Genomic DNA, 21,198 nt, shown 5'->3' with positions numbered 1-21,198 from the left:
AGCCATAGGGAGCTTGACTGGGCTGGCCACTTAACTGCTGATTAACCCTGGCTAAGTGCTTTCCGTTCAATCCGCTCATTTCTAATTAGCATCCTAATCCAAATTAGCCACTGCTATACAGTGCAGTGCTGGGCACAGGGAAGTGGAGGAGGTGGCAGGAGCAGACAGGGCAGACACCTGTAGAGTCTGAGGCTGGGCAATGACATCGACTAGAGAGTCCGCCAGCCCAGCACAAGATCCTTTTGCAATCATAGGGAACAATCAGGACAGGAAGGATTTGCATCTCTGATCCTATTGTGCCTGTGGATCTTTGGAGGAGAAAGCTAGCATTTTTCCCCAACACAAAATTCCCTTAATTGGGAATATCAGACAGAAAACAGAGCTGAAAATTGTAGCACAGAGGCCTGCCAGGCAACTGACTGAAAGGGAGCAAATCTTTAGAAAACGGCACAGAAACCAAAGAAGGAGGCTGAGGAGAAAGCCCAAGCTCAGGTGGAGACCAGAGAGAAGGTCAGTGCAGAGATAGAGGAATACAGGGATCCATGAAAGACAAGAGGACAGTATTCCTGTCTTACAGCTGAGGCCCAGCCCTGGTGGCTGACAACTGCTGCATGTGAAGTCCATCACACCCTAAGGAACAGGACCTGAGAGCTTTAAGTTGGTAGGAAGGGGCTGCTCTTACTGCTAGAGCGCAAGGCATGAGGTGCTGCAGACTCTCAGCTCTTTGCATGCCAGAAAAGGGCCATGCCTCTGTCTTCACCTCTCACTCAGATGCAGCCAATTCCAGAAGACAGAGCTCCTAGCAGAGAGCACAAAATGGAGGAGGCTCCTGGGCACGGCATGACAGGACCAGGCTTACATGTAACACCACTTGCCATGCGAGAGCAATCTACAGCACGCTGTTTCTGCCTAGCTTGGGATCTCAAGGCACTTTGTGACAACTAATGAACAAGGCTTTATAATATCTCCATGAAGCATCAGCACTTTATACGTCTCCTGCATTACACACGATGAAACAGATGCACTAAAATACAGTCAGACACATCTAAGGTCACAGCAGGCAGTGTCAAAGATGGAAGCAGAACCCTAGCGTTCTGACTGCTGGTTGCTTGGTTTAAAGCAAACCACAGGAAGGCAGAAGCTCTGCTGCTCCTCTGAGCTGGAAGTGGAGGTGCCCACAATAACTCAGGTATATTCAGAGCATTGGGAAACAGCCAGCATGTCACCTCTGGGTGATTATCATCAGGCTGACTGAGAGAAACCTGCATCTGATCCAGCTGCTAAGCAAACCTTTAAGTGACCCACTGCGTCTCAGAGGCCACAGCAATGATCTGACTGCTGACCTCGGCTGTGTGAAGCAAACCTTCTTTCAGAATCACACCATCTGCCAGGGATCCTGGCTCCGCACTATGGAGCAAAGGAACCTACCTGATTAAAAATTCAACAGTGGCTTTAAATATTGAACACAGAAGTTGTTCTCTGGATTGTTAAGAGGCGAGGTGGAAGTAGCAGGGGAGCTGGTTCCTCAAAGGCTGGAGTTAGTGCTGTCTTCACCAAACAGATTTCCTTGGCAGGCTTTGCAGTGGCAGCAGCTCAAAGTGCAGAGATGTTTGCTCCTGGTTATAGACACCTCCCTGCATTCCCAGAGGTGAGACCCTCAGCCATGCCTATTAGCATTTCTTGTTGCTTCACCTCCTCAAGAAACATAATGGAGGTTTTCATTTCAAGTCCTTAGGGGTAAGCAATCCCTGGCCTTGAAATTCTAGCTGCCAAATGAATGCATACAAAAAATAATAAAATGATCCTAGCTGCAGACTACGGGTGAATAGCAGATGGAAGCACATTCAAATAAAATTGCCTTCGTCATTTAGCTGTGCTGTGACAGCTGAAACTGGCTTGGAGCACAGGGGACCACGATCCAAGCCTCAGCTTTGTTACAGACCCGCAGTGTGACCCACAGCCCATCACTAGAGATCACTTTCCTCACCTAGAAGATGAAGAAAATGCAAACTGGATTGTGACCTCAAAGTACTCTGGGATTTGAGAAACAAGTAACAAATTTTTCCATAAGTTTCTAAAGCATTTCTACATTTCTAACCTACATTTCTACATTTCTAATGGAAGAAAGCTTTACAATGCACTAAACTGGCTGGGTCATATTGGAGCACCATCTGTTCTAATATCCCCATCTATGATACTGGGATAATATGGCCCAATCACATTTTCCATCCTGTCATGAGGAATTAGTGGCAGTCACCTGCTTTAAGATCTGCATTACACACATGCCTGAGGGATGGGCACAGATTTGAGGAATCCAATTCTAAACACTGGAATCACATCCCGTTCCCACATGTTCATGCTGAGTTAGCAAGTTCAGATCCCTCTGTGCTATGAGGCATTAAGAGAGACAGGACACACAAGCACTGGATGGTGAGCAATGAGCAAAGTTAATCTACAACAACCTGCAGCTGATCACCAACCGCTGTACATGTCCACCATCCAAAAACATTTTAGCTCCATCACAGCCAGATTGCGGATACATAAGGAATAATGTTCCTGCTCTGGACAGGCAAAACACATTGCACAAGTGAGGAAAAAAATAGCAATCTCATATGTTTTTTAATTCTCTTATCATTGAGGTTGCAAGGCTACATCTGCTAGAACCAGGGAAACCAAACCATACACTGCAAATAAGATGGAAAAGTTTTGGGAGTAACACTGCAGGGTTTGGGTTGGAAAGTGAACTTCATATCCAAATGAAATCACAGAGTAAAAGTAAGAAGTACAGAACAGATTCCCCTGGAGTTTAATCATAACATTAAGATGATCAGTTGTTCTAGGAGATATTTAAAATATTACCTTAGAATCAATACTACTCAAAGAGAGCCTTTTAAGATAAATTCTGGTTTCTAGAATAAGATTAACTGATATTTAAGAGTCAGTCTTACTGCTAATTTCTAAATATGTGAAATATTCAATATCTTTTGTTCACTCCCTGTGCTTTCAGTTTCCTTTCACCTTATAATCTCAGCACCTGGCTCAGTAACCATAGCACATGCATGCCTGCCCCAATGTCATTAACATCTTATTAGGCTGGGAGAGAAAATGCATGAAGAAATAATTGTATTAAGTGACTCTCAGAGTTTGTAAATTAATCACCATTGTGCATGCCCTTGGATCAGGCTGCCAGAGGCATTAATCATCCAATCTTTGCCTTTCACTTGAGAGCTCTCAATGTTTGCTCCCAGAATTTGGCTGGGCAGCCTAGCGTGAAGATACCTTTGCAATCACAACACTTTTTTCTGGAGGTGGTGGTAGCAAGGGAAGTGGGGGTAAAAAGAGGTAGGAGTAGGGATTTCAATGCTGCTGAACTGAGAGGCTTGGAAGCAAGTTGTGGCCCAGAGACAGAGCTATGAGGCTTTGGGCTCATGTTTGCAAAAGGCTCATATTTGCAATGGCAGCAGGCCTGAAAGGAAGGGAGATCTCTGAAAGCAAGAGTGGTGGCTGAAGTTATAAGGCAGTCAATCTCAAAGCGTGAACTCAGAGGCAGGACCCTGATGGCTGGCTCAGCGGTTCCAATTTTCAGCACAGTCTGGATGAATCATAACAAGGAGAACTCAAGTGCTGGGTGTACTGCACGAAAATACAGGCATGGCCGAGTTCTCTGATGTAGGCAAATTTCATTCTGGTCTCAGTCAAGCTGCCAAAGCAATCCCAGGTGAGCAATCTGAAGGCTCAGCTTATAAAGACTCTGAGGAGACTGCCACAATTAAGACTGAAGTTGCCCTGTCATTACTAGAGATACATGTGGTGTAAAAGCAAGTGGCAAAAGGCCAGATTTTATCATTTTTCCCTGTGAGCCAGAATGCTCACCTCCTCCAGCAAGGGAGGGATGCATCCTGGAGTGGGTCCCTGGCAATATGTTCATTGTTTCCTGGTGAAATCAGCCCAATGGACCAGTGGGTTCTTTTTGGAGAATGTTTAAAGAGGATCAAGAAGTGGGGAAGAGGAAAGAAAAAGGAATCAGGAGTCAAAGATACAAAATCCTGCTGCCTCTCTGATAAACTCCTGTTACCAGATAAAACGCGATAAACCTAATCATCCTCGGAGTGTGAATCTGCACAAATGAATGCTTGATGGCTGCCTTAACAAGATAACCCTGTGCTCCAGTTCCTGCTTGTTGCCCAGACCTGGCTTCTCCTTCCCACTGGTATCCTGCAGTGCAGCAGTAACACTTGCCTGCCCACATGCAGAGTGCTACCTAAGAAGACTGAATGGTGTTTCAGTTTTTTTGATTTTTACTTAGCAGTTGAAAACAGGAAAAAAGAAACAACTACATGGAACCAGCCTGCTCTCTGTGGATCACTAGCAAGCAGTTTGCCCATCTCTGCCCAAGAGCTTTGCCTGGGCTCATATCCAACAACTGAAGCAAAGGGATTTTGTTTCATAACTTGGAGATTAGCGTGCTAGAAATCCTTTTTTATGGACATTATCATGTTCTTGACTAAGAACATCATTGTGGGATGCTGTGTATTGTGATCTCAAAATCAAGAGGAACTCTGAGTGCTCAGAAAAGATGGGTCTACATCTAGACATTAGGAGGAATGACTGGAAGATAAATGAGAAAGCAAAATAGTGATGACACCAGAGGGGAAGAAGAAAGGAACTGTGCTCATGGAATTTGTAAGCGGAACCAGATCTGAGCTAGAGACTGCTCCACACCAGCCTTTAGAAGTGTCAGGAAGAATATGGGGGGTTATACATTCCTTAAATAGAGATATTTTGGAGAACTTTTAATAATCTGCTTAGTAGATGCAAATTGCTAATAGTAGAGGGAAGGTGGGTTCAGTATCACAACCTACTCAGTCACAGAGATATCAGGTGTAAGTGGGAGGCACATCTCTAGCATATATCTCCTGGTGATAACTCAAGGTACAAAAAATGGCATTACTTAATGAAATTATTAATAGTCTATGCAATCACAAGCTCTTTGGGGGAAAATATTTTGTTAAGTTAGTGCTGTTTTCCAGTTTGCCTGATCTCCTGGAGCACTTGACTAATAAGCATTACGATCAAAACATAAATAGAAAGGTCTTGTTGCTTACCTGTTGGGCTGGGATAGTTGATTGCTGGAAAAGGAAATAGAAAAACAACACATCAGAACAGCTAGCGCTCCGCCAAATCACAAATCATAATCAAAGTCTGAAAATAAAACAAGCACATCAAGAAAGGTCAGAGTTGTACAAATCTCATCCCTGCAAAACAGCACTGCTCAGTGTTTGCCTTGGTGATAGAACAAGCTGCTGACTCACTGATCCGAACAGCAACAGATCTTAATAATGGGTGATCGTGGAACTGCACAGGGAATCCCTTTGGGCTTTCTGAGCAGTTTCTTTTTGAAAGCAGTCACTGGGAGATACAGCTTGATATCTATGAGGGGCATCAGTGTCATTTTCCAGGTCAAGAAAGTTATGTGAGATCATGCAAACACAGGTGGAAGGAGCTCTGTACTTTATACAGGGTTCAGACTCCTGATGGGAGTGAAGGAATCATAAGGTTGTGAGAATGGATGAGCTGGGAGCTGGCTGGATGCTGGAAAAAGAAGCATGGTCAATGTCTGTCAATAGGATGATCTGGGATTCAGGGTATTGGGCAGAGCTACAGGTTTATTGTGGCTAGTTGGGAAACGAACTGTGCATTCAGCTCTGGAAACAATGAAATTCCTTGAAATCCTCTTGCTTTTATGGGCACATGGATAATATACAGAATTCACTGGCTGTTCTCTGAAATATGTCACTGAGCCACAGGTAGCATTTGGGGTTTTGGGCTCCCACAGAGAGGAGAGTGTGTTGGAGTTGCTGGGTAAAGAATGAGTTGAGACTGACCCTAGTAGGTCTCTGTGTAATGCTCTGCACTGATGGTAGCAGCCAAAAAATGGCCAAATGTGACCTTACCATGCCATCAAAACTCTACGCAGCTGAGAGATACACCCAAGGTTTGCAGGAGACACTGTCTACACATGCCCAAAATCCATTGGCCTGACACATAGCTAGCAACTCGGACTCATAGCCAGGACAGAGAAGGAGACACCTACGTTCCATGTACCGGATGATGCGAGCAGCCATATCGCCAGCCCCAAAGCTGGTGATAGGTGTCAAGCGAACTTCGTAGCTCTGAGGCACCTTCAGGTTGGGCAGGATGTGCTCCAGCAACAGGCCCTTCTCCATTTTCTGTACAGGAATGAAGGTTTGGATGATGTTTCGCTGAGCCAGCTGCATGAAAAGAGAATCCACAGTGTCATGAAAATCCTGGAATTAGAAACCAGAGAGATCCTATTCACTATCTAACACCTTGCTTTTTCCTATCCTATATAGGCAAATATGCCTGCTTTGTCAGTGAGAACGTCATGTAGAACTGGCTAAAAATTCCCTTCTCTGGCACAGAACAGTGATCAGGAGCCTGAGCTTTCACTGAAAAAAAGCTTTCAGGTCCTCCTGATTAGGGGGACGACTTGAAATATAGACCTGGAGCAATTCCATGTTGAGACCAGTGGCTCCAAGATGGGAGAAATAAACCTGATTGACCTGCATCAGTGCACCAAGGTCCTGTGCTCATTGCAGCATGGCATTTTGCCAAGATCCCCTTGAGTTCACAATCACTGCTGCAAAATTAATTCATCTGCTGTCTATATCCTGTGGCATTTCAACTGTTGCCTTGCTGGAACTTACTTACTTGCCATGCTTCCTCAGCACCCTTCCATGGGATCTGCCCTTCAAACCTAGCCATTACTACCGCTTCAGACCAGGGTAAGGTGTCTTGCTTAAGTCAGTGATCCTCTGCAGTCACCCACAGGCTCCCTCTTTCCCTAAATCCCACTGAAGATGCGAACTATACTACCTGAACCATACAAGCTGAACAGAGTTTCATACACTAAGGCAGCAAGGAAGCTTCAAGAAAACGACTGGAAAAATATCGTTGTCAAAATCACCACCACTAAAAATGATGAATTATGTGTCAGTGAAACTTCCCTGCCACAGTCATGCTTGCTTGGCAGGGGAAGGACAAGAACAAGGATTATACAGTAAAGATACAATCTCTATTGCTGTGCAATGCCTGGATCCCTGTGGCAAGGTTTGGTCCTGATATGTTATTGGGGATGCTGGTCCTGGCAATAAGGCCTTCGGCAGAGCTTTCTATGGCCTCACATTCACTGTCCCAGACACTAACCTCCCCTTGATAACATTCTCTAGGCTGACAAGTTTCATTGCAAAGAAAATTCTCCTGATAGCTGGGCTCAGTGATCATCACGAATTCTGCAGTAAGAGGACTGAAAGAGGGATGCAGGGAGGAAAGTTTTCAGCAAATCCATCAGTGTGGAGATTGTGGGGCAAGAGCACAGAGTGAGGGTAAGGCAGGAGCAGAGGCCAGCAGCAAGGCGGGGCACGGGAGGGATACAGGCAGAGCACCTGAGCAATGCAAGCACATGCAATCCCTCCGATCCCCACCTACCCTAACATGCATGACTCTAAGCTCCAGTTGAGAAGCAATGGCTGCCTCTAGAGAGCTCCCAGTGCCAGAGCCCCATTCTCTTCCAGCACGGCCAGGACCCATCTCCTCAACTGAGCCAACCTACCCACATGTTGCACGGAGCTCCCACGCAAAGGGCAGGGCTGGACCAGACCCCGCTGTGGTACTGTGCAGAGTCCCCCACAGAGCAGCAGCTGCATGTTGTTTTCACAGCCAACAACAAGCTTTGTACCTACCTTAAGCAGATCAGGCTACAACTTGCTTGAGGAACTGGCACCCTCCTCCTCCCCAGGTAAGAGGGGTCAGAGGACTGGAAGGCTCCAGTGCCTTCCCCTATCCCTGTACCTCCCAGGGAACAGCCTCAATGGGCAGAACCAAGGCAGTACTTCTGGGAATCAAGCATGAAGTTGGCACTGGGCTGCTGTCAGATTCCATACACATAAACAACACTCTGTCTGCATGCATGCATGCAAGTTGGGTGCAGGTCCAACTGGCATGCCTGCTGCTCAGCCCTTCCATCTGCCAGCCTGCAGCACAACTGTTATGCCAAGAGTGGAACCAGATCCTGGTGGCAGTGATCTCACCTGGGATCATTAGCACCAGACCATCATTTACTGCGAATGAGAGGAGGAGGCACAAGCCATAGGCAGGAGACTGGGAGTGGCATGGCCTCTGGCATGGGGCTTTTTGGGAAATAGAGCTTGACAGGGGGCTGGTGGCAGCTCCTCCTTACAGGCTGCCTCAGAGCCTGGGCAATGGGAAGGTAGCCAGCAAACAGGAGGGGGTCAGGAGCCATTTCCCTTGTCTAGACATAACCTTTAGAAGAGAAACAAAATGGAAAATCGAAGGGAAGCCTGTAGGTGAGGTTCAGACATTGCAAATTCCACCTCATCTGGGAGCTGTGTGGAATTTGGGTATCTAAAGCCTCTGGGAATAACGTGAAATTACGTATTCTTCCACATCATCTAAGCCAGGACAATAAATCAGCCTCCAGTCCAGACTGCAAAACTCCTGATGCGCCAGTCAAGTCTATCCGCAGGGGCATGTCGGCTTAACCAAATAAATACTTGGATGCTATCTCAGTTTGTCTATAAATCAGAAAAGAATAACAGCACCCATGTCCCCATGGATCACGATGTCCTGCTTCTAAGTGGAACTTCTATCACTAGGCAATGGACAAGGCACAGCGAGTGCCGTGGACGTACTTCCTCGTGCAGCATAGGTAGAAAGTTTTCTGAAGGCTGAGGGAGAGAGAGAACAGACTGGAGTTCAGCACAGTTTAGAAGGTGTGACATCAGTGCAAGGGAGAACAAGGCCTGGCTCCAGCCAGCTGCTCACCCTGTGAGTGCACAGCTGCTGTGGGCTTGCAGTCATGAGTACGGGTCCAGCAGACAGCGAAATTAGAGCCAACGTCTGGCTCCGCCTCCCTCTCCCCAAGCATCCTTTGCCTTCCCGGCTGCCAGCAGCAGCTTTGTGCAGAGCTGCACGCATCAGTACAGCAGGAACTCGTTTTTAATCCTTTGCTCCAGTCTCCTGCTGCTGCCTGTATGCTCTTCTCTTATGCTACCCCAGTACCTTCTCCCCTCTACCTCCTCTTCAGCCTTCTCCTTCCTTCTGATCATGCTAGCATGGTCCTCCAGTGTAATACTGCTGCGGTGCAGTTCCTAAAGCAGAGGCAGGCACAGAGGACAGTGAAACACTGGCCACCTTATTCAAGATGCTGAAGCCTCCGTCGAGAATCTCAGGCACCGAACTCATTTATCACCAGGCTCAGGATGCTGCTAATGGGCCCAGAACAAGAGCACAGAGCAATGCGCAGTCTCATTCTGCCTTCACCTCCTTCCATTTCAAATAATGAGAGGGAGGGAATGGGAATAGAAACAAACAAACAAACTCACACTATTTCTACCAGATGGCTGTGGATATCACACAGGATGCAGAGGTGGGAATACTCTTGCAGAATAGTTTTTCTAGAAGCACTTTACAAAGGACAAAAACACCCCAGGTGGGATGTATATATATCCACATGCACAGTAGGCAAGCTGTCCCTTTCCTCTGTCACTTGTAAGCAATATTAGTGACCAAGAGAGAGAACCATGAAGTCTCCCAGCACTACAAACTGTGTCTGCCCTTTCTCATTCCTCACCATCACACCCTGTTGGCAGGTCTTGTCCACCCAGTCCTGCACCTTATTGTGTAATCTGGTTTGTGGTCCACGCAGAGTGCTTGTGCCAGTGTGAGCAGCCTCAGCTGGCTTGTGGCCCAGGAAGACACAGCCTCAGAGAGAAGAGCCACACTACCTCTCACCACGTTTTGTTCCCAGCTGGGATGCTGTCTCCACAAAAGGGACCAATGTATGACACCAACATGTCCAAGCTTTTTGTGTGCTAGAAGTGAAAAGGACGTTGTTTGCAGGCTGAATTATGTTGAAAGCAGGTGTGTATCAGCTATCAGATATAATCAAGCCAAAGCCTATTAACAAACACATCTGTCAATATTTACTGTTGCAGTGCTGCACAGCAACCCGCACCAGGGATTCAAAGGACCACGATAACCTGTGTGTGCTGGGACTCAGCGTGACCTGAGCAGCCATGCATGTGCTCTCACAACCAGCTGCACACTGCACAGCTACATGCTTAAGGGAGAAAGTGAAATCAGAATGAAAACCTGTTTCAGTACTGAGCCTTGGGAATCAGTGCAAACACCAGCTAGAAAAATTTATATTAAAGCCCCACAGATTGTCCAGCAAGCTGGTCAGAGCAAAGGAACCACTTGATGGGCATCCTGCTTCCCAGCATTGCTATTCACTCCTGCTGCTTTCTCCCCTTATTTGTCCCACTTCAACAACAACAACTCTGCTCAGCACCAAGCATTAGCTCTGCTCTCCAGCATCTTCTCTAAAAATTCCTTCTACATGCACTTGCTCTTTCTCTCCCTTTTTCACTCTGCCTCACTCCAATTGCAGCCAAGCCACCCAGTTTATCTTCTGGCATAGACACGTCCCAGTTTAGCATGGTCCAGTGGTCAGGTGAAGGTGACAGCAGCAGAAGGGCACTTTTCCTCTGACAGGTAATACTGCTCAGAATGTGAAAGAACTTTCCATTTTTATCAATTCAGACTGTTTGCCAGGAGTTTTGAGCACAATATATAGCACTGTCCTAGGGGGCTGCAAGCATCATCTCATGTTGAATTTCCCCTGTGGCTAAGACTGCCATGAATGAAACCAATCTAAATGCAGCTAAGATAGAGCTACCCCATTCCAAAGGGGTTCTTGCTTGAAGGGACCAGGACCTCAACAGGAACAATCTCACCCTCAACATGAAGAGACTGGCAGCACCTGTAGCCTTAAACTGGTAACATCCAGGAAAGATGTACCCAAACACCCAGTCCTTGGGACTGGAAAGTACTGAGATTTGTTATGGCACCAGTGGCAAATTCTTGAATGTGAGGCTCTGCAATGCAAATCACTTTGCCATTACAGTAGGCACCAAGCACAGTTGCCCCCCTAGCCCCCAGGGCTTCCACTGATTTCTCCTGGTGCCAGGATTGAGCTGTTTATACTACTTGTGGCTTTGCTGAGGTTTCTTAGACATTTAATCCTCCACTGGCTGCTGCTGGAGAATGAGTCCAGAAGATGACTGAAAATAAGATGATAGCAAATTCTTTGGAAAAAATGAAAAAATGCTCAGAAAGAGAGGCAAGAGAAAGGTGAGGATATGGTATTTTAAGAACATCTCCTAAACATGTGAAGCTGCAGTATTTTCCAATGACCCTTCTCTCCCACTTCTCCCCATCCTCTTTCTTGTACACAGCAGTGGTCTGAGATTCTGGTCCTTTATGTCACCTTGGGTCCACAGGACAGAACAGAGGAAGATGGGTTTTTCTTTGATGTCACACTTGGACACCACAGATTTGACTCTTGCTCTCTGTATTTTGGGACAGGCATAAAACCCCTCTGCACACTGGAAACAACCTGCTATCTACCAGGAATTTAGAACAGAGACAGCACAACTGCCTCCAGGGACAAAGCAGGGGAGGTACAGCTTTGCCTCACAGAGCCCAGTCCCTTGACACCGCAGGGGCTATTTCTGCTCATTTGTTTTATGAATGCATCATATCCCATCTTAAAAGTCATTCCCATTTGGCCTACTCCTCCCACTGGACAGCTGTTCTGGAACCTAACCACCCTAATGTTCTCATTTCCAGCCTGAATTCATTCACAAGCAGCTTGCACCCACTTGATCTCATGCTAGTATTATCCTTTAACTTTTCCCTCCCTGCTGCTTGACCCCCCATTGTTTTTATAGACAGCAATCACATCCCCTTCAGCCTCTGCTTTGATAGGCTAAGCAAGCTGAGCATTCTGTGCCTCCTCATGTAACACACTATCACTTTCCCTATTTATTTCATAATCCTTTCCTGCATGATCTCACTTGCTGGAGTTGGCATACAGGATGCAGCAGGTCCTCTCCACCTTCCCTGGAAGTACTTCAGGCTTCACTTAAGAGTACATTTGCCCTTTCTCACACCTACCTCTTACCAGCAGCTCCTTGCAGTCCACTTTTTCACCCACATCATGCCTCCAGTCCTGTCATTTCCCTCTTAAGAGCTCCTAGCTTGTAGGAGCTTGACAGAGATTCCTCTGTCAGCACTCTGCGTACTCACGACCTTTCATTAGTACTGCTGCATTTCATCCTACTTGACCCACTGAAGCAGTTTCCAGTCCTTGGGATCTTCTTTACAGTATCCCAATTCTTCACTGTGATGGCGTTGTCTTCTCAATTCAGCAGCACACCCACAGAATCTTAATGTTGGAAATACCTCTAAGAACATCTCATCCAACCACCAGCTCACCCCCACCATGCCCACTGATCATGTCCCTCAGTGCCACATGCACATGGCTCTTGAACACCTCCAGGGATGGTGACTGCACCACCTCCCTGGACAGCCTGTGCCACTGTCTCATTACTCTTTCTGAGAAGAACCCTCCTGAGAGGGGATTCTGATCTGATCACAAGTTGTCAGCCTTGATAAAGGTGCCTTCCCATTCAGCAGTAGCTGCTATCTGCAAAAGCCATTTGGGTAAGTTTTGGGTAGCAGAGAAATTTGCTTTGGATATGAAGACAGACAGTAGTTGGGACATTTCTCTATAATTTCTCATCAAACTTCCTGTGCTTGTCAGATTGGATTGCAACATGTTCCTGGGTTTATACTTTACCACCACCTTGAATGGAAATAATGTCAAACATTAATGACATCAATTAAAGCACTATGTGGATTCATTTCCTTTTCCTTGTTTGATGACCATTGCTTATTAGGGGTTTTCAGAGCAAATAATCACATCAGAAACATAAAATTGTCATCTGCCAGACCAGCAAACCAGCAAACTGAAATTCATGCCTGCGTTGTTCATCAATCAAACACACTTGTTCAGATCGTGAGGTTAAGCAAGCATGAGCGGTCAAAGCACATCCATTATTCAGTCTAAATGAGGAGTCCTGGAAGGTTTTCCTCTTCAATTGTCCATAGCAGGAGGCTCCCTTTTCAGGACGAGACATCCCCATCTCTAAAGAGAGAAACAACTGTGACCTTCAGTAGCTACAGAGGACAGCTAGAGCCAGGAGAGCGCCTCTCTCTCTCACACACATGCAATCAGCTGCCCATCCTCATTAGGTACCGAGAGCAGCAGTTTACAGCTTCCTAGAGAAGCCAAATTGGTGCTGTCATGAATTACTGTAAGTGCTTGTTCCACACTCTTCAATAATGTCTTTCATTAGGGGTTGATCAGAAAGCAATATGTATTTTATTAGCATATGTTCCCTGGTCTTAGAACAGATCTAATCTTCACTCTGTCAGGGAGACAGTCAAGCAAAAGCCTTAACTGAGGCACAGCATGACTGGCAACTTCATGAGCCATGGCTTAGTGGGGTACTGCAATGCTGCACGTCCTGAGGAGGAAGCACCCAGCAGTAGAGAAAGAAAGGAGTAAAACACCACCTGAATTTGGTGATGGGTGGGAAAGAAGGGAGAGCCACGTACTTCCCAGTCTGTGTGAGGAGTCTGTTGGTATCACTGTGGTTTTGTACTGAGTTAGATGGGTTATATGTATGTCTAGCTATGCTTATTTCTGTCCTACTGTCTTCACAGCCATACCTTCAATCCTGAAATGAGAGCTCTACACTGCTGCTGCAAGATCCTACCTGCACTCGTCTATGCAATGCAGAGCTTGGAATCACCTCTTTGTCTGCATGATGGGCATAAAATCAGTAAAGGACAACATTCCTCATACTGCTTCCTCCTTCCCAGAGCAACAATTCCCATGAATTTTGAATGCACATATAAAAACTGGCACTACTCAGAACCTCTCTGGATCCAACTTTATACCCTTCCTAACCTCAGTGAGTTTAGGTGCCTCTTCCCATCTCCTTGCACCAGATCCAACCTTCAGCAAGACCAACGTATGTGTCAGTGCACCATCCTGCATCATTCTGGCTCTAGAAGAAAATGCAGTCCAGCTCTGCACAGCCCAAATTTTCCAGCTTCAGTTTGCTTGAGCTCTGAATCATTCTGTCTATAATATGATTGAAACTTAGTAAATGAGACTGTGCCACCAACAGAAATTGTCACCTCCTAGGCCCCTTTCCTCAGGCTCCTTTTAGACTCTGGCAGAGTATGCAGTTAGGGCATCTTTACCCTTAAAAACAACAGTTGATAAAGGATGGGGCTCACTGGAATTCCTTGGTTTGTGTGGGTCTTTGGACTTTCCAGTCTGGTACGTGTAGCAAAGATATACAGGCAAGTATCACCCAAGAGTCTAAGGGCCATCTTTGAACCCACCGCACTTGCAGTCCTACTTCTAATAAAGAAGGAACAGACAGCACAGCATATACAGGGAGAGCCGTAAAATCCTTCCTGTTTCTCCATGCTGCCTGTGCTGGCAGCAAGGCTGCATAAGCTTCATTCCTTTATAAAACAGTCAAAACATCTTCCTAGAGCCTACTCCTGCTCGTTTGTCACCAGCTACAGGAGAGACTATGTCTTCCTTCTAAATCCTTCCTCCTTCATACACTTTCAACATGTTCTGAAAGCAAGAGCAAGGGAAACAAAACCAAAAAAGGAAACAGAAATAAAAGAATGAAAAGGAAAATAGAGAGAGGAGAATGGAAAGGGAAGAAGATTAACAAAGAAAAGACTCACTCCAAAAGCTGTAGCAGGATCTTGGATCTGACTACTGAAAACAACAGATGAGCAGAGTAAAAGGCAGGACGCTACATCACAGCCCATCGATATGGAATCTCAGAAAGACTCAATAACTGACATGTACCCCTTGAAGCCACTGGAGAAGTGTGGATGAGAGATGCACATAAAGAACTCACTTTTATCTTTGAGACCTGGCAAGCATTTTTCATCCTCAGCTCAGCTTTGTAAAACACAAGCCAACAGCCTGCTGGATACGAACAAGCACAAGGGTGTGAAAACAACATCTCAAGCCTGCAGGGCTGATATGAGGGGTATATTGGTTGGGGGAATGTGATTATCTCTTCTCTCACATTCTCCTTACTCTGAATGAGCACTGAACAGTGGTGTTAGGAGCTAGAGATAGATGAGGTTTTCTTACTGGATGTGTTTTAAGAGCATATGAGCCTTTCTAGCAAGACTATTTGTACTGCTTTTCTCGGGCACTGTGACTATTCCAAGCTCAGCTAAGAGTGCGAAAACTGTTTATAATTATTCCCTTCTACAAGGGAAGCTAAATAATATCCTGCTTTCTCTCTATCGCAGTCAAATGCCTGAATTGCATTAAGAGCAGTGTTTATGAAAATTGAATGTTAAGGTGTAATCTCATCCTTCTGAAGGGTGAGCCATGTAAAGCCTTCAGCTACCCTGTTTGGGGCAGGTTACTTTACTTGGGATAACCAGAGAAGAGAAATGGTAGCAAGAGTCTGAAGCATGATTAACCTGCCACTCCTCATATTGCTAATTTTCTCAATTAACTGATTGCAACTGATATCTGGACCAAGGATAAACAGCTCAAGAAAACCATGAACCATAGTGAGGAGGAATGTGTGAATGCAATAAGACAGAGTTAGTCAGGCTAATTCATTAGTTAGGCATCGTTTGCTAAGATCCTGTAGGCTAAGGGACGTCTCAATAACAGAACTATAAGATATTAGGCAGACCTAAGGGAAACCTCATCCCACTGCTCTGGGCAATTCCACTGAACTCGCCTGACCCATTTGTGCTAGTTACACCCTGCAAGAACCACTCAGATCTTTGGCTGAAAAACTAACAACACTCACGGCCGGCGGACTCCTCCACCTGCAGCGAGCAAGGGTCAGGAGGAAACATGCTTCATTTGCATTGAGTGGAAACTCTACTGTCACTGACTTCGTCAATAAAGAATATATACAAAAAATCAGGAAAAAGCTCTTCAGTTCCCACCCCCACCAAACATCCATCTGGTCTGCAACCTTCTCTGCAGCACAGTTAGAGAGGACCTTGCCTTAGTAGCTGGTCTCGTGGACAAACTATCCCCCCATGGTGTATTGCTGGGGACAGAAAGAGAGTTGGCTCAACCTGCTATGGCTGCAGGGATAGATGCTTAGTCCCATTTTCAGGCAGGAGGGAGCACAGCAGAAGCAGGATCCTGCTTCTGCTGTGCTCCCTCCTGCCCTCTCTGGTCCCAGATGCCTGTGGTACAGTTACTGCTTTATCCCCTAAGCCCTCCCCAACAATCTAATTAAGCTTCAAGCAGAGCTTGTCCATCAAACGCTATTGATCAACTTTCACCAGCATGTGGCTGCCACTCAATCCCACCACACGTCCCAAACCTCTCCCTCTCACAGCCTGTAAAGGCAGCATCACCTCTCCCTCCCCTTGCTTTCCCTGGCTTTGCATCCTGATGGCTGTTTGATCCATCTGCTAAACACACCTCCCAGACACACTCGTTCTGTATCCTTTTCCACTCCCCTCAGGGCTGAGTTCTGCACAGCATCACGCACGCCACTAGCATAACTGAAGGCAACTGACATGAGAGCACACATGCAATCTGCCTATTCCTCCCGTCTGAACAAAAATCTAAAAAACCCTGCATCAGTTGGGGAGAGAGGAGAGTTTGAGCCTCCTCCTGCTACAGAGGACAGCTCAGCAGGTAGGTGGAATTGTGCTGATTTGACTTTGTCCCATATGACAGCAGCCTGTGATCAGACATCAAACTAGCAGCCAGGGCAGGCAAAAAAGAAAAGAGGACTACAGAAGCTTTCCAGCAGGCATGACTTATAAGCCATCCCACAACATAAGATCTGCTTTGAAATTCAGTCCTGCGCAAACACTGCAAGGCCAAGTCATTGCAGTTCACGGTCCTAACACCAGTGAGATGGGACCAGCACAACCCATATCAAATGACATGATTAACAGAAAACGGATGTGCTCTGTGTCCTACCCCACAAGTCTTTTGATCCATGCAGCATATCACAAGCAGCCAGCGGCACCATCTGCTGCGTCAGGGGAAGCCACACTCCTCTCCCTCAAGCTGAGACCGTCATGCTGTAGCAGGGAGGAGGAAATAAAAAGGGCTGACATGTCCCTTTTCCATGTTACCTATCTGTGCCCCTGTCCATGCACTGCGAGGCCTTCTCATCCTCCAGGTAACACCAGGTGAGTGCTGCACGGGTCACAATTTATGCAGAGCAGTATGGGACCCTTCCCAGTTTACAAACCACAGTTCCATCATTTAATCTTCTCATCTTCTAGAATGAAAAGGAATCACAAGGACCTCCTGAGGAGCTATTTAGCTCAGCTGTCCTGAAACCTCACTGCATCACCTCTGATTGTGTCCCCCAGCTGAAAACTCCCCCTTAGCACTAGGGGGGGGGGGACACGCAGATAGGCCATGAAGAGCGTGGGAGCATAGGGCACAGCAGGCCTCGGGATGCAGACTATGGGCACAGGCCTATCTGCAGCCCCATCTTCTGTAGTTACCATGGTGATGGCAGCATTGCCCAGACAGCGTGCAATCCCTGGGAGCTGGCAAAACGCTAGCCCATTTGTTTGTAAAATGAGTTCGGTCACCCCTGCCTGCCTTACGCAGAGTTTCCTTCTTTTGTAGCCCTCAGGCAACTCCCTGAGGTGCTGACTGCTCTGTCTCTCAAGCAGCTTCACCTGAAGCCATGGCTGCATCAGCAGAAGATAAGGGTTTTCATTCCCCTCCCACAGCACAGGGCTGGGCTGCCGCAAGGAGTGTCATTTGCCATGTTCAGAATCTTTCCTGACTTGGGGCTTATAATGCAGATAAAGCAATTCTCTACGTGTTGTATTTTTCTCCAGGCACTGGATATGGCTGAAGATGGGAAGAGACAGCCTCTTGGTTCGCCCCACATGGATGTTCTTGTGTTCTTGTGAACACAAGACTGGGAGGATGACCTTGGTCTGGAAGCTTGTTCTACCCTAGCTGGACACACTAGTGGTTTATAAGATCACAGTGTTGCTTGCAGGCACTGGAAGATGCATCTAGGTTTGTTAGGTTGGGTTCTGCATGTGCCAAGGGTCATGCACACATGTTCATCAAGCTGTGGTGGTTCATGAACAGGGCAAGACAGCGGTGTGAGCTAACTATTCTGATTTAGAGATTCATGTAGGAGAATACGGCCAGGCATATAACTCACTTCTCCATTCTAAGTCACACCATCCCTGCTTGGTGCATGAGGAAGAAGTGTGAGGATGCCCTGTCCCACTCTATGTGGCCCTGGAGCGGTGTGCAGCTCTGTGTGCTCTCCTCTCAAGAGTAGAGCAAATGAATAACTCAGAAGCAGAAAGGAAGCGATATGGATCCACAGACTGTGGGCCTTGGTGTAAAAACTCTCCCACTGGGTTGCGATGGCCAGCGGAGTTATCCTTCTGCTCTAATCACAATCACTAAATCCCTGCTAAAGTCCCTGTCCTCTGTGTGTCCAAACAGCTCTGTTATCTGCCACCTCCCCGCACGGTGAGCCGGCTCCCCATGGCCACGGCTCTCATTAACGCTGCTCTGGCTGGCTGATGAGGCGAGTGGCAGCCGGCTCTGCAGCCCAGATGAGGTTTGTAGACAGCAGGGGATGTTTATCCAACATGGGGGGGATGAAAGTACAAACAAAGAGAGGCCGCACAATTACTCAGGCATCGCACAGGGCCACTCTCATTAAAGACAGTCTCCCTGACAGGAATTAATCTGAAATGACAACTCAGTGAGCTAATTTAGCAAATGGGTCTGGGGCTTGGCCTGGTGCAAATTATGGGGCCCTGTCTGTCAGGAGGGGCTGGGTTTGCTCTGCCGAGGGCAAGGCAAGAAGGCGTGAAGCTGGGCCTGCTCTGCCTGAGTCCACGTACCAGAAGGCACAGAGGCAATGGCAGCCTCGAGTCTCCTTGAGAGGTACAACAAAGATTACGCTCCCCTTCTGCACCAATACCTTCTCCTTCCTCTTTCTCCTGCAGCCTCAGGTCACAGATGGGTTCCAATTCATTACGTGCACAGTAATTCTGCCACTATCCTCTGCAACCGTAACCACCAGCCCAGCTCAGATCTTTCCTCCAGGATGCGACCTGCTTGCAATATTAGATGGCTTCTCATTTCTCTTTAATGTTAGAGCAGAGCACTGGGAGGGGATAAAATACACAGAGAGAAATAAGCAACTTAAAAGGCTTTTTATTTTTTAAGCAAAGATCTGGCTTGGGGAGGCTGCTTTGAATCCCCAAGCAGTGAAAAACATTTTTAGTTGGAGCACAGTGCCTCAGTGCCTTTCTATGCTGCGAGAGCACACAGAAGAAAAAAGCTGACCAAATGAACACCCCAAAGCCTGCTGGATCTGCCCAGAACCAAATGACCTAGGGCTGCAAACTCATTAAGATCATTGGCTACAGTGAGGTAAGGCGGTTGGCATTTAGGTCAGCCGCCTTGGAGCAAGAAAGGGAAAGCCTCCCAAATCTTCAAATAGACATCCGTGAAGCTCCCCACTGAATTAGTACTCAATGCAATGCCGCTGCCTAGCCCACCTGGCTGACACGCTGCAGGAAGTAACAGCCTGTTTGCAAAGACAAAGGCTTTACAAGAAATTTGCTCTACAATGCTAGTATATGTGCTTTGCCTGGGTCAGTGGCTCCAAGCTGTCAGGCTGTTTATTGGGTTTTAATTTAAGGTTAATTCTTATTCTACTGGAACTGGTACGTCTGCTGTGCTATTCAGCCTCTGCTGCAGGGCTGGGAACAATCAGCTTCTATGGAAATGCACCTGCTTGTCTTGCTGGGAGCCCATGCATTGCTTAGGAAAACAAATTCCCCCAGGCTGCTTGGAATCCCTGCAGGAATGCCCAACCACCCTTGGAAGCCATCGAAGAGGGAGAGCTAGAAGAGCCATAGCACCAGCCAATTAATAAGCAGCACTTTTACCCTCACCCAGCCCCATTTTCAGCAGCTGCAGCAAGTAAATTGGATTCAAGGGTTCCCAGGTGCTTTGAAAAGCATCTTTCTACTTAGGGATCTTCACATTACATATGCTAAGAGCTCTTCAAGCAAACTGGGGAGAGCAAGAGGAAAACCAGCAAAGCATGTTACAACTCAGCAGGCATTCCAGCTGGTTGCCCTTTGGACTCCACCTAAACAAAAGCTAAGAACTCTCCCAGACAGCCTCTCACCATCCAGCAGGCACTGAGGTGGCATGCTGTCCCACTCACATTTGTCCCTACAATGCTGAAGAGCATTTGGCTGTGGAGGCTGTAGAGCTCCCAGGGCTCAAAGAGGTGGGTTGGCTGGCGGGGTAAGCTCTCATCTGTTTGATGCTGGCAGTAAATCAGTCATGACTGGACGCATGTAAGGCCTGTTGTTTTTTTTTTTTTAATTTGAGGAGAATATCCCACTTCAACATCAGCTCTCTAGGAGAACTTTTATGCCACCTTAACTAAAGTCTGGAAGCTAGTGCATCCTCTGAGGAGGGTACCCAGGCAACCAGTGGCTCCTCATTCAGTCAGACAAATCCCCTTTCTTAAGAGCTCTTCATACACCAACACTTTTAAGCTTTTGAGCTTTTTACAGTTATATTCATTAACGTCACCATGTTCTGCAGTTTGACAATTGATCAGCAGGACACAAAGCTCAGTTCACACACCCCGGTATGGGGAAGAACGTGATGAAGGAGCAAAGACTGCAGGACATGGAAGAGGGGTACGGTGCAGGAGAAAGAGGGGAAGAGCAGAAGGACCCACAAGAGTACTATAAGCCCAATGGAGATGTCACAAGGAAAACACCAGAGAGACAGCAGCACAGCAGAGAGCTCAGTGAAACCTCAGCACATGGAGATGTGGAGACCTCACCATGTGATGCAAGTGGCTTTGCAGGAGGAGGGCCAGGCAATATGGTAGGATCCTTTCCAGACTTTCCTCCTTGTGCTCAACAGAATGGGAACAGTGCTCCCCTGCTGCCTCCTTGCTCTGTCATTTGTTATTCAGACTTGGGCCACCAAGATGGGACCTGTAGAGATTTCTAAGAGCCTGATCATATATCACATTGGGATACAACAGGGTCATGGTACAATGACTCCACCAAACACACCTCTTACCAGTCAATACTATGTAGTGATGCTGCACAAGAAACATTAGCAGCAGTAACCAATGGGATATGGAAAAAAACAGAAGGTTAGGCTTT

At 46.9% G+C, this 21,198-nt stretch overlaps 1 protein-coding gene across 3 annotated transcripts in view; it reads right to left on the bottom strand.

The window, feature by feature from the left end:
- MDGA1 (MAM domain containing glycosylphosphatidylinositol anchor 1) overlaps window positions 1-21,198 on the bottom strand; it is a 135,209-nt gene that overhangs the window by 26,312 nt on the left and 87,699 nt on the right. For all 3 annotated transcript variants that reach the window (XM_085219436.1, XM_085219437.1, XM_085219438.1), the window contains 2 exons: window positions 6,095-6,272; window positions 5,106-5,129 (listed from right to left, as the gene is read on the bottom strand). In XM_085219436.1, the coding sequence (XP_085075562.1) occupies window positions 5,106-5,129; window positions 6,095-6,272 (202 nt within the window). The remainder of the gene's footprint in view (window positions 1-5,105; window positions 5,130-6,094; window positions 6,273-21,198) is intronic.

This window comes from Meleagris gallopavo, chromosome 2 (genome assembly GCF_905368555.1).
Source record: "Meleagris gallopavo chromosome 2, MGAL_WU_HG_1.1, whole genome shotgun sequence".
Taxonomy (NCBI): Eukaryota; Metazoa; Chordata; class Aves; order Galliformes; family Phasianidae; genus Meleagris; species Meleagris gallopavo.
Note: the sequence above shows the minus strand (reverse complement) of the source record. Positions and strands in the feature narration are given on the sequence as shown.